Source organism: Penicillium manginii (assembly GCF_028828005.1).
Source record: "Penicillium manginii strain IBT 31320 chromosome Unknown utg000006l:1.0-4164085.0:1.0-4166146.0, whole genome shotgun sequence".
Taxonomy (NCBI): Eukaryota; Fungi; Ascomycota; class Eurotiomycetes; order Eurotiales; family Aspergillaceae; genus Penicillium; species Penicillium manginii.
Genome location: NW_026643107.1, coordinates 979,985 through 992,545, shown reverse-complemented (window position 1 = coordinate 992,545; position 12,561 = coordinate 979,985). Strand labels below are relative to the sequence as shown.

The 12,561-nt window shown below is 51.0% G+C and overlaps 4 protein-coding genes across 4 annotated transcripts; 3 read left to right on the top strand and 1 right to left on the bottom strand.

Moving 5' to 3' along the window:
- Positions 1 to 113: 113 nt before the first annotated feature.
- Positions 114 to 850, top strand: N7533_008727 (p24 family protein; the record flags this gene model as incomplete). Its single annotated transcript, XM_057105377.1, has 2 exons — positions 114 to 315; positions 450 to 850. The coding sequence occupies 2 exons, from the start codon at positions 114 to 116 to the stop codon at positions 848 to 850; spliced, it is 603 nt and encodes a 200-aa protein (XP_056956826.1).
- A 651-nt stretch (positions 851 to 1,501) lies between these two features.
- On the top strand, positions 1,502 to 2,560 carry N7533_008726 (uncharacterized protein; the record flags this gene model as incomplete). The annotated part of the gene is made up of 2 exons (XM_057105376.1): positions 1,502 to 1,774; positions 2,138 to 2,560. Coding segments are annotated over 2 exons (696 nt in total), but the record flags the coding sequence as incomplete, so codon positions are not given.
- A 60-nt stretch (positions 2,561 to 2,620) lies between these two features.
- N7533_008725 (uncharacterized protein) lies at positions 2,621 to 3,500 on the bottom strand (the record flags this gene model as incomplete). The annotated part of the gene is made up of 3 exons (XM_057105375.1): positions 2,621 to 3,306; positions 3,379 to 3,397; positions 3,459 to 3,500. 3 exons carry the CDS (start codon positions 3,498 to 3,500, stop codon positions 2,621 to 2,623), a joined length of 747 nt encoding a protein of 248 aa, XP_056956824.1.
- An 867-nt stretch (positions 3,501 to 4,367) lies between these two features.
- Positions 4,368 to 12,367, top strand: N7533_008724 (type I polyketide synthase; the record flags this gene model as incomplete). Its single annotated transcript, XM_057105374.1, has 7 exons — positions 4,368 to 5,112; positions 5,178 to 5,728; positions 5,781 to 6,318; positions 6,372 to 11,038; positions 11,093 to 11,413; positions 11,466 to 11,984; positions 12,008 to 12,367. The coding sequence occupies 7 exons, from the start codon at positions 4,368 to 4,370 to the stop codon at positions 12,365 to 12,367; spliced, it is 7,701 nt and encodes a 2,566-aa protein (XP_056956823.1).
- Positions 12,368 to 12,561: the final 194 nt, after the last annotated feature.

The window sequence follows — 12,561 nt, the reverse complement described above, 5'->3', positions numbered from 1 at the left end:
ACTTCCAAGGTTCCAAGACATCAACACTCGTCCACCCCAACACCTCGTCGCGAGAATCATTCCTCCAGGGCTACTACCTAGCACGGGTACCCGTTCACTCACTCACATTCACAATGCGCTTCTCCGCCGCCTCCCTCCTCGTCTCGGCGCTGGGCTTCTTCTCCGTCGCGACCGCACACACCATCCAACTCAAGGCTCACTCGCGCGAATGCTTCCACGAAGCACTACACAAGGATGATCTCATGACCGTTACGTTCCAGGTCGGAGACCGTGAATTTGGAGGAAGTGGGAATCTGGAGATTGATTTCTGGGTACGTCTTTTACTCCGGGTGTTCCCTTCCCCTGGTCGGGTCGGGGGGTGTCCGAGTCAATTTCAAGTTCAAGAACAGAGGATACATTGACGAAACTATTATTATTGACTTCCTGCTAACCGCTCTCTCTAGGTTGAGGACCCCCCTCCCGCAACCGCCAATACTACAAGCAAGCCATTTCCAACGAGGACTACTCCTTCACTGCCCAGACCGACGGCAAATACAACTACTGCTTCAGCAACGAGGGCTGGACCTCCAACTCCAAGGAGGTCTCCTTCAACGTCCACGGCATCGTCTACGTGCCCGAGGCGGAGATGTCGCAAGATCCCCTCGAGGCCGAGGTCCGCAAACTGTCCGATAACATGGCTCAGGTCCGCGATGAGCAGGGGTACATTGTTGTTCGCGAGCGCGTGCACCGGAATACGGCCGAGAGCACCAATGGCCGTGTTAAGTGGTGGAGTTTGTTCCAGCTGTTTGTTGTCATTGGAGAGGGTATCTTCCAGGTGTGGTGGTTGAAGCGCTTTTTCGAGGTGAGTTGAACTGGACTGCACTGCACTGCACTGCACTGCAAAGCAGATATGCAGCGCGATGCTGCGCAGTGGACTTGTATACTAATCCGATTGTGTCGATCTAGGTCAAGCGTGTTGTCTGATCTTTCGCATTTGGGACCTTTTCCCGCCCTTTTTACTTACCCCTTGACCCTTTGTCGAAAAGAAATGAAATGCGTTGCTGAGCGATGACGGTCTGCATGTGGATATTGGAAATGTGACCATGTGTTCCAACCATTTCTCATGATTACTACCTTTTTTTTTTATTGTCATGGTGCCATGCAAACATCTGATAGTTCTAATATACCTATACCACCAGTCATAACTGTAGATGGAAATGTATACAAAGCCGAGAAATGCCCCGTACAGAAAGAGGCGCATGACTAAGCCCTGAACGGTCAAGGACAGCCAGTTAGAGAACTTCCTCATAATTTCTGATCTTATGATGTACTATCAGATTGGGCTCTGAAAACCGCTCTGCGAATGAGTTGTGGTAGTCATTCTCTCCCCAAGGAAGTCCCCTCCGCCCAGCATCACACTTCCACTTCCACTCCTCTCGTACTTTTGCCCTGTTCCTCCTTTCATCCGCATCGCTGCAGCAACAACCTGCACGTAAGGAGCTTATATATTGGAACCTCCCAGGAACAACCACCCAACCTCCGTTTCACCCTCCTTGGAGGACACCTCCGATCGCAAAGTGGTGCCTTACATGAAGATCGAGCCGACATGGCCCTCGAACTTGAACACAGGAACCACTCCAAATCCGAATCCGAATCCGACCTATCTCCATTTCCATTTTCATCCCTAGATACCCTGACCCTCGACACAAGCGATCCGCTCTTCTTCACCTGCTGGCGCCGCCAGTCGTGCTCGTACTGCCTGGCCGGCGATGTCGCCTGCAGTTGGTGCGCAACAGTATGTGACACCAACCCGAACCTTTACTGCTTATGTTTAATTCTACACTATCATATGATCTTACCTGTGAATGGCCATTTGGACCGTGACCATGCGATGTACCCCCTGGTTCATCAAGGTTCAAGTTGTTCTGTTTTTCTCTCCTTCGCTTCGCATTCTCCGATATAACGTTTCGCCTTTTTTTTTTCTCTCCCTTGCATTCTCACGCCCCATTCCGGGAAACGTCGCTTTGCTGGGATTGGGCTTGTACTCCTCTCTGCCTGATGATACTGCATCCACTCTGTACCGAGTACTGAACGGTGTACTCTACTCTGGCTACCGTTACTTTTAACCCATCGCTAACTAACCTCGTATCGAACCTAGTCCTCAGCCTGCGTGCCTAATCCCGCACGCTTACCGATCATAGCCCCCATCAGCAATGCAGAGATCTGCCCGCTCGGCTCTAAGGAGCGGTGGGAGCTCAGGGCATTGCCGTTTGGTTGTAATGTTAGTACGTTGACGTTTCTGTCTGTTGTGGGGACAGTGGTGGGGATGGTGGTGTTGGTTGGGATGGGGGTTTTTGGGTTTTACTTGGTGAGGTCGGTACGACGGCGATGGAAGGAATCTGATTATGAGCGAGTGAATGATCGGGGGAATTTGAATATTGGGTTACTTGCTTCGTTTGTAGGGTTTATGTTTGGGCGTGGGGGTGAGAGGGTGTTACGGTCTGGAGAGGAGGGGGAAGGGGAAGAAGGGTTGGACGAGGGGGGGCGAAACGAGGCCTCTTTTGGAAGGAATGTGAGATGAAAGCTTGAATGAGATGGACAAGAGAAGTAAGTACCAGAGATGTACTATGTACAGGATTGATCAAGCAACAATTGCGTCCATTTGTTCCCGGACAAAACTCGCCAGATCATCGACCGTCTTCTTCACGCGAGGGATCATATGGCCTCCGCCGTGATCATAGATCTCCGAGGTATCGGGGTCACACATGTTGTATAGAACCATCGATCCGTCCAGGAACGGGTCTTGAGCCCCGATGACATGGCATGTTGGAACGGTTATCTCATACTCATCCGCATCCTCGTCTCCGACCATGATGTGGCCCTTGATTGGGTCGAGTGGAGGCCAGCCACTGAACAGAATGCCCAATTTCAAACGAGGCTCTCTTCCATATTCTTTTCGCCTTCGCTCTTCCTCAATCAGCAGGGATGCAGCTATCTGGCCGCCTTCCGAGTATCCGATGACGGCATCGATGTCACCCTCCGCATCAACGATCTTGATTAAGCGATCCAGGACGCTTGAGATATTAAGATATATCGGATTATCTGCGAGCTCGATGGCTTCTCTCATCGATACCTCTGCCGACTCGCGCTTGGGAAAGTCGCTCATATTGAATTTGCCTAGATTTCCCCTCGTGGCTTGACAGAATGAATAATATGGCGGGGGCCCGAAGAACGCCGCATGTTCCTCTGGTGGATGCACTTCTATCTCGCCCTGAACAAAGAAGAACTTGGCTTCTCCATTGTCCTGAAGTGAAGTGATGAATGGGCCTGCATATACAAATGGATACTCGCATTAGTATGCCTGCATCTTTGACTGGCTTCTTGCTTCACGCAGCTTACCGAGTTGCGCTTTGAATCCCTAATTGCATGGAAGGAGCCGTTAGTCAGGGGGCAGAACTAAACTGGCAATAACAACATACCTTTGCACTGCAGTAGGCCCCCAGTAAGCAGAGAAATTTCATGGTGGCGATATGAATGAGGTTCAATGCTCCCAAGGGCCCCCCCAGGCAGACAGCCTAAGTAATAAGGAACCAGGATACGGAGTACTAAAAAAGAAAAGCAAATATGCACTAGAAAGCTTACCGCCACCAGATAATAGTAGGCCCTTGCGAGAGTACACTCGCTAGGACCGGGGAAAGGTGACCGTTTGCCCCTTCGCTGGAATGCACCCTCACTTGAGCAAGGGCCCACCAAAAGCACCAGCAGCGTGAGAGGAGTTTCGCCAAAGAATGGTCTGTGTCTGTGGTGTGATCAGATGCTGGAGACCCCGATCTGCGACCCTAGAGACATACGGGAATAGACTATCGAGGGATTCGATACTGTACTCCCGTCTGCAGGTAGGACTGCGCGGGATGGGGATTAGATTTCAGTTGCCGTCATCAAGGGAAGAAGGCATGGACCCTTCGATCCACCTATCATTGAACAGTGTCTCGAAAAACCCCCGGCTGGAGAGCCTCTGTGGACCACTGATCTACAGTCACGCACTTGATCGTCATGCAAGGGCGACTATCTACTCCATAACAAGCCCTCTCGTGGGAGGGCGTGAAGGTCCTGCCCTGTCTTTAGTTGTCGCGTCTCGCCACATACATCGTGGAAAAGGGCCCCATGGCTTCTGTGTGAACATACAACTTCTTTCCTTTTCTTCCCTTGCCCAAACACACAGGAAATTTGCTTTCCGACTCTTCTTTTTCGCCTACCACTTGCCACTCTTTTTTCATTGTTTTCTTTTTTTTGTCAACACGTGCCGTGCCGTATATCGATATCGGTAGTGGAGGGTACATAGTTTGATCTTCGAACAGCCAGACAGACGATTTCAACCGAAACCCATAATGCATTTAGAACCGATTAATGGGACTGGCACGCCTGTGCCCGATGGTGTCAACCAGCGACAGCCGGAGGAGGAGCAGCAGCAACAGCAGGAGCAGCATGAGGAAAACCTTGGCGATGCGCCGTCGAAGCTGGCCATTATCGGCATGGCCTGTCGACTTCCAGGTGAGGTGACGACACCAGACGAACTATGGGAACTATGCTCTCGAGCCCGAAGCGCCTGGTCACCAATGCCGAAGAGCCGATTCAACGCCGAAGCATTCCACCACCCAAACCCAGACCGACCAGGCTCATTCAACCCAACAGGAGCGCACTTCCTACACGAAGACGTCGGACTCTTCGACGCGCCATTCTTCAACATAACGCTCCAAGAGGCGCGCTCCATGGACCCGCAACACCGCATCATGCTAGAATGCGTGTACGAAGCGTTTGAAAATGCCGGCGTCTCGAGCCAGTCCATTACTGGCGCGGATATTGGCGTTTTTGCGGGTGCTTCGTTTCCGGATTATGAGGTTAACAATACGAAGGATGCGGATGCTATTCCCATGTATGATTCGACGGGGACGTCGGTTGCGTTGCAGTCGAATCGTATTTCTTACTACTTCAATCTGCATGGGCCTAGTATTACTGTTGATACGGCTTGTTCGTCGAGTTTGACGGCGTTGCATTTGGCGGCGCAGAGTATTAGGAAGGGGAGTGTTCGATGGCGGTTGTTGGGGGGTGTCATCTTAATCTTGTCCCTGAGATGTTTATATCTATGACGCGGTCGAGGTGGGTCTGAGTGTTTCAAACTTGAAGTTTTCTCGAGTGAGATTCGAGTGCTGATTGGAAATATAGATTGCTCGCTGATTCGGGTCGATCTTATGCTTTTGATAATAGAGGTACTGGGTTCGGTCGTGGCGAAGGAGCTGGATGCATCGTTTTAAAGGACCTTGAGGATGCTCAAGCCGCTGAAGATGCCATCAGAGCTGTCATTGTCAATACCGGAATCAACCAGGATGGTCGGACAAGAGGTATCGCAATGCCTAATGGGGAGGCCCAGGAGGCATTGATTCGAGCTGTCTACAAGGAAGCAAAAGTCGACCCCGCCAATACCGGATTCGTCGAGGCACATGGGACTGGTACCAAAGTTGGCGACCCACTCGAGGCCACGGCCCTGAATGCTGTCTTTGGAAAAGGACGCACGCCAAAACAGCCGTTACTTATTGGTTCTATAAAGTCAAATATGGGCCATTTGGAAGGGTCCAGTGGTATAGTCGCGGTTATCAAGACGGCCTTAATGCTGGAGCGCGGATTTGTCTTGCCGAACTGCAATTATCAAAAGACGAATGAGGAGATCCCAATGGAGCAGTGGAACATGAAGGTGAGGAATTACGAGGACATATTTTGTTATTTCATTTGCTCATCTCGAACAGGTTCCGAAAAAGCTGCAGCCCTGGCCCCGGGGTAAAAACTACGCAAGCGTGAACAACTTCGGCTTTGGCGGGACCAATGCCCATATTGTCATGGAGCGTGCCCCTCGCCACAAAGGTCTAGGATCAGAGAATACGGATCCGCTCAAGAGGAAGGTGTTTGTTGCATCCGGTAACGACAAGAAGGCCGCTCTCGATACAATCAAACAACTCGCAACATACATGGATCTAAACCCGTTCATCTTTAACGACAGTCTAATGGATAATTTGGCCTACACTCTGGGCCAGCGACGCAGTTTCCACCCATGGCGCGTGGCCGTCGCATCTTCGCACAATTCGGACCTTAGCGCATCCTGGGCGAAAATCCCAGAGCCTGTTCGCTCATCCCGTGAGCCATCGATCGGCTTTGTGTTTACTGGCCAGGGTGCCCAATGGCATGGCATGGGCAAAGAGCTTCTGAGCACGTATCCCATTTTCCGGAAGACGATGCAGGATGTGGATACTTGCTTGAAATCTCTCGGGTCAACTTTCTCTATCATTGGTATGTGATGTCGCTAGCCTATATTTGGTTTATTTCCTAACAATGCCTTGCAGATGAACTCCTTTTAGAAGACTCAACGGCCAGCAAGATTTCCGCCGCCTACATGAGCCAGCCGGCATGTACGGCAGTCCAACTCGCTCTGGTAGACCTTCTGTCGTCATGGGGAATACAACCCAAGGCAGTTGTGGGTCATTCTAGTGGAGAGATCGCTGCCGCATACGCTGCCGGTGTCTTGACTCTGGAAGAGTGTGTGCGGGTGGCATACTGTCGAGGCGTGGCTGCCAACATCGTTGCCAACGATGACAGTATCCATGGTGCCATGTTGGCTGTTGGTGCTAAAGCTTCTGATATTCAGCAGATCCTGGACGCCATTAAAGGAAAGCGAGCGGTCATTGCATGCGAGAACAGTCATACCAGTGTGACTCTTTCTGGCGACAAGGACGTCATTTCAAACCTCCAGGTCGCCTTGGACAAGGAAGGAATATTCACTCGTATGCTTCACGTTGACGTCGCTTACCACTCTCACCACATGAAGAGCGTATCTAAGCAGTACCTATCACTACTTGGAAAGATTGCACCCAAGCCATCCCGAGTCTCGTTCCACTCCACAGTGTATGGCAAACTTGTCCCGGGAACTGTCCTTGATGGCTCTTACTGGGTTGAGAATCTTGTTTCACGAGTAGAATTCGTCAAAGGAGTGGGGAGCCTGCTCAACACCGAGGAATCTACAGGACAGATCGATACGCTGGTCGAAATCGGTCCCCATCCTGCGCTACAAACACCCACGAAAGATATTGTCCATACTCACGCCCCCAACCGCAACATGCAGTTTGAACATACTTTGAACAGAAAGCTCGACGCCATAGAAGCAGTTCAGAACCTGGCAATGTCTCTGTTTAACTCTGGAATGATGACTCTCAACTTCCAGGAGATCAACTTCCCAAATCTGAATACCTGCGAACGGAAGCCTGCCATCTTGACCAATCTGCCCAAATACCCCTGGAACCACTCGGAAAGGTACTGGATAAATGCCAGGCTGTGTGATAACCTCTACCGACCTCAATTTGCCCGCAACGATATTCTCGGCAAGCTCTCCATAGAAAACATTGATTTCGAGCCTCGATGGAGGAATCTTATCCGGGCAGATGATCATCCGTGGATCAGACAGCACCGCGTTCACGACAGCAATGTATATCCCATGACTGGTTTCTTGGCCATGGCCATGGAAGCAATCTCACAACAAGCACAACTACACCACTTGACCCCTGGAAAGATTGAGCTCCGCGATGTATTCATCAGTCGAGTCCTTCCGATTCCTGACAATGCGACTGTGGAGACAATGTTGAGTCTGCGCCCTGTGCGACCTGATGCTCCAGGAAGAGCTATTCTCGGCTGGCATGAGTTCAAAGTCTTCTCCTGGGCTGAAGGGAGAGGCTGGGATCAACATGTCAGTGGTTTCGTCATGGTGCAAGAATCCAAAGAAGCCAACCCTGTGAGCGGTTCCCGGGAAGAACTGGAAGTTGCCGGCATCCTTGAAAATACGGTGCAGCAGATAAACTCTTCTTGTGGAACGACTGTGAATACCGACACCCTCTATGAAAATATTTCCAGCGGCGGTATTCACTATGGTCCTCTATTCCAAGGCCTGAAGAATATTTCTGTCAACACAACGAAGGGAGCTGTTGCCACGATTGACGTCCCAAATACCAAGGAGTGCATGCCCCATGAACATGAAACCGACTGCATCATTCATCCTGTGACCCTTGATCTCTGCACCCAAACAATGTGGCTGCTTCAAGGGTTTGGCGAGCCAGGACCACATGTGACATATGTTCCTTCGCATGTGAAGCACGTCTCTGTATCACTGAACTCCAAGATTGGTCACGGGGCTACGCTAAATGTATACGGATCTCAGTTCGGCGTAGAGTCAGCCAGCAGGCCTCTGAATAACCGAATCTTCGCCACTCACTCTGATGACCCCTCAAAGATCGCGGTTGAAATCGACGGCATCACTCTGGTCCCTATTTCGAACGATATCAAGGGGTCAACGGACAATGCGCCAAATCAAATCTGCTACAAGCTTCACTGGGAGCCATGTTTCGAATTTCTGTCGGAGGATACCTACCGTCAACTCCCGCGACCTGATGTCAGTGACGGTGGGAAGGGTGTTCAGAGGATGCACCAGCTCGACCGAGTTGCAGAGAACTGGCTGCGACGCATGCTGCGAGCTGTCCCCGAAGATCAATACCCATCTCTGCCTCATCATCTACAAAGATTCTATCGTTGGGCACAGCAAACATGCAGAGAGGCAGACATCGCGGAAGACTTGCCCGCAGAAATCGTCGACCAGACACGCAATGCGAACGGTGCCGGTGAATTCAATTGCAAAGTTGGAGAGCTACTTCCCCAGATCCTGCGTGGTGAGGTTGATGCGCTTACCCTCATGCTTGAGGAGGATCTACTCAGTAAATACTACGAGGACCTCGATGGTCTCCGCGAGGCGTATGCAAATGCTTCGGTCGCTATTGACAAAATCGCCCATCAGAATTGCGACATGAATATCCTGGAAATCGGTGCTGGAACAGGAGGAGCCACAATGCCGATTCTGAAGAGCCTGGGAGGCAACGAGCCTGGGTCAACTCCCCGGTTTGGACACTACACTTACACCGACATCTCCCCTGGATTCTTCGAGAAGGCAAAGTCCAAGTTCGAGGACTGGGGTCACCTTATGACTTACCAGACCTTGGACGCTTCTACTGATCCTGTTGATCAGGGCTTTGAGCTTGGATCGTACGACATGGTTATCGCTTGCAATGTTCTCCACGCTACGCCACAGATTAACGAGACTATGGCTAATATTCGCGCTTTGTTGAGACCCGGTGGTAAGGTTATGTTGATTGAAGAGACTGCCTCCAAACCCCGCCATTTCCCCTTCGCTTTGTTGCCTGGATGGTGGCTAGCCAGTGACGAGGTCCGCCCTGATGGGCCCCTTCTGACTCGTGAAGGATGGAACGATGTTATGAAGGCGAATGACTTTTCTGGAGTCGATCTTTGCGTCGAAGAGTACCCGGGAGCTTCTTTCCAGTCTGGTTGCTTGATAATGTCGACTGCCAATGGTCCTGTCGCCGGCCCTACAAACCCCGGAGATATCGTCATCGTGGGAGGTGAGAACATTGGAAGCCTTTCCTTCTTGAGTCTTGAGGCCGGCCTAGCCGATTCAACTGGCGTGAAGCCGACAATTGTGTCTGACTTGGAATCGGTTGACGTGTCTGGAAAATGGTGCATCTTCCTCGCTGGCATGGATCAGTCATTGCTGTCACACCTTACGCCTGAGAAGTTCCAAGAGTTCCAACGGCTCATGAGTCGTGCTCGTGGTCTTCTATGGATTGTCCGCCACACCAAGCTTGATAGCCAATCGCTCGGAGCAAACATGGTTGTTGGACTGGCTCGCACGGTTCGGTCAGAGACCGGCTTGCCTTTCGCAACGCTCGACCTGGGAGAAAAGGAGAGCATGTCGGATGCTCAAGCTGTTCATCATATGCTGGATGTTTTCAAGGGCGTCTACTGCCACAAGTCGCAACTGATGCAGAGTGACATGGAATTCGTTGTCCGGGATGGTCACGTCTGTGTTCCTCGTCTGATCGACAACCATCAGCTGAATATCAGCGTTCAACAAGAAACAGCCGACGCACCACCAGCCTTGCAACTATTCAAGCAAGCGGATCGTCCACTCCGTCTCACTGCTGGAGACAGCAGAACTTTGGATGAGATGTACTTTACTGACGATGATGCCCGGAACGACCCACTTCCCGCAGATTACGTTGAGATCAGAGTCACTTGCACAGGTCTGAACTTCCGCGATGTTCTCATGGCGATGGGCCAGCTTCGTGGAGATAAACTTGGGCAGGAGTGCAGTGGTGTTGTCTCGAAGGTTGGTTCAGCAGTGACCAATTTCGCCACGGGAGACCGAGTCTGCGCCATGTCGCCGGGCTCCCTATCAACATACACGCGTTGTGCAGCATCATGTGCATGGGTCATCCCAGACAATATGTCATTTGAAGTCGCAGCTTCAATTCCAGCTGTTTTCTGCACTGCATACTATTCTCTTGTTGACCTGGGCCGTCTGGTTCAAGATGAGAGTGTTCTCATCCATGCAGCAGCCGGCGGTGTTGGCCAAGCCGCAATTATAATTTCCCAAAGCATTGGCGCTAAGATTTATGCAACAGTCGGCAGTGCAGAGAAGAAGAAATTCTTGATGAACACATACAATCTCAAGGATGAGCAGATCTTCTTCAGTCGTGATACCTCGTTTGCCGAGGGCATTCGCCGTGCCACTGGCGGAGAAGGCGTGGACGTTGCTCTGAACTCTTTGAGTGGTGATGCTCTGCAGGCTACATTCGAGTGTATTGCGCCATTTGGACGATTTATCGAGCTTGGCAAGCGAGATATCACAACCAACTCTCGGCTTGAGATGTCTCACTTCAATGAGAACGTTTCGTTTGCTTCAGTGGACTTGGGTATTGTGAGAGAAAAGCGACCCAAGCTTCTGAAGCGCCTCTTCCGTAATTCTTTCCAGATCTTCGCCAACTCCAGAGCTCAGTCGCGCTGGCCTATCACTACACTACCGATCTCCGACGTGGAAGCTGGCTTCCGTGCTCTGCAAGGAGGACAAGTTATTGGCAAGATGGTTGTCTCGATCACGAATGAGTCCAAGGTCAAGGTTTGTCACAGTATTCAATCTAGTCGTGTGGAATTGAACTAATTACTTCTGCAGGTATACCCGGCGCGGAGAGAAGAAAAGCTTCTTCGACCAGACGCTACCTACATCGTTGTAGGTGGAACTAGTGGAATCGGTCTTGATATTGCCAGCTGGATGCCACAAAAGGGTGCTCGTCACATTGTACTGGTATCTCGAAGTGGCGCGGCAACCGAGATGGCACAGAACACGATCCGCGACCTGGAAGGACAAGGTGTTACGGTTGACGTGGCTCGCTGTGACATTTCAAGCCAGCAAAGCGTCGAAGAGAACCTGTCTGCGCTCCTCGCTGAGCTACCTCCAGTTCGAGGTGTTGTATACGGTGCGATGGTTCTTCGAGTAAGTATCCAACCTAACTTCTTACGAAGAAACTGTATTAATTTGAAAACAGGACATGCTTTTCGAAAAGCAAAGCTTCGACGACTACGAAACAGTCATGAAACCCCGAGTTCACGGCATTTGGAACTTGCAAAATACCCTGCAGAATCTGGAGAAAGGTAACCTCGACTTCTTCGTCACACTTTCTTCAGCCGCCAGTTTTGTCGGAAACATGGGTCAGGCAGCATACGCAGCCAGTGGCACATTCATGGCAGCCCTCGCCCAATACTCGCAAACCTCGAACATTCCCTGCACGACAATCGATCTCCCTGTCGTCCGTGGCATCGGCTATCTCTCCGACGACAAGAAACGCGAGCAAATTTCCTCCCAACTCGGAACTGAATCCGTCTGTGCGGCCGAGATTCGCGGCCTTGTTGCAGCTGCCATCCGCAAGGAGATGCTGGATACCTGCGCCGGCCACTGCGTAGTAGGATTCGACGGCGTCAAGAAATACCCCGCGAGCGAACAGCCATTCTGGGTCAACGACACGAAGCTCTCGCACTTGCTCGCGTGTCTACTCTCGCTGGCGCAGGTGACTTGGTCGATGCCGTGCAGTCCAATACCGAGATCTCACCTGCATCCGCGATTCGTCAATCCCGTGGCCGTGAGAGTGCTGTAGCCGTCACTGTCAACGCTCTTGCGCAGAAAATCTCAAGTATCCTCATGCGTCCTATGGAGGAGATGGATCCTTCAGCGCCAATTTCGGTCTACGGTCTTGATTCATTGGTTGCGATTGAAATTAGAAACTGGATTACTCGGGAGTTGGAGGCTAATCTTCAGATTCTTGAGATTCTGACGAGCGATTCCTTGCCTGCGCTTGCCGAACATATTTTGAGAAAGTCGGGTATTCTTACCGCGGAGGTGAAGTCTGAGTGGGGGTTGGATGTTGCTGAAGTACGGAATGGCGTTGAGTGATATTGTATCTGTATCTTTGACATTTCTGTATTTGATTGTAATTGCACAAATTGGATTTTCGGTCTCTAAAAATCCTTGTCTCAAATATTCGAGGTATTTAAGTAATTTGTAGATCATGGAAATACTAAGCATTGAAAGCTTGGAAAGACGTGTTGTACTGAGATAATTTCCATTTCACACCTAATTCAGTGCGA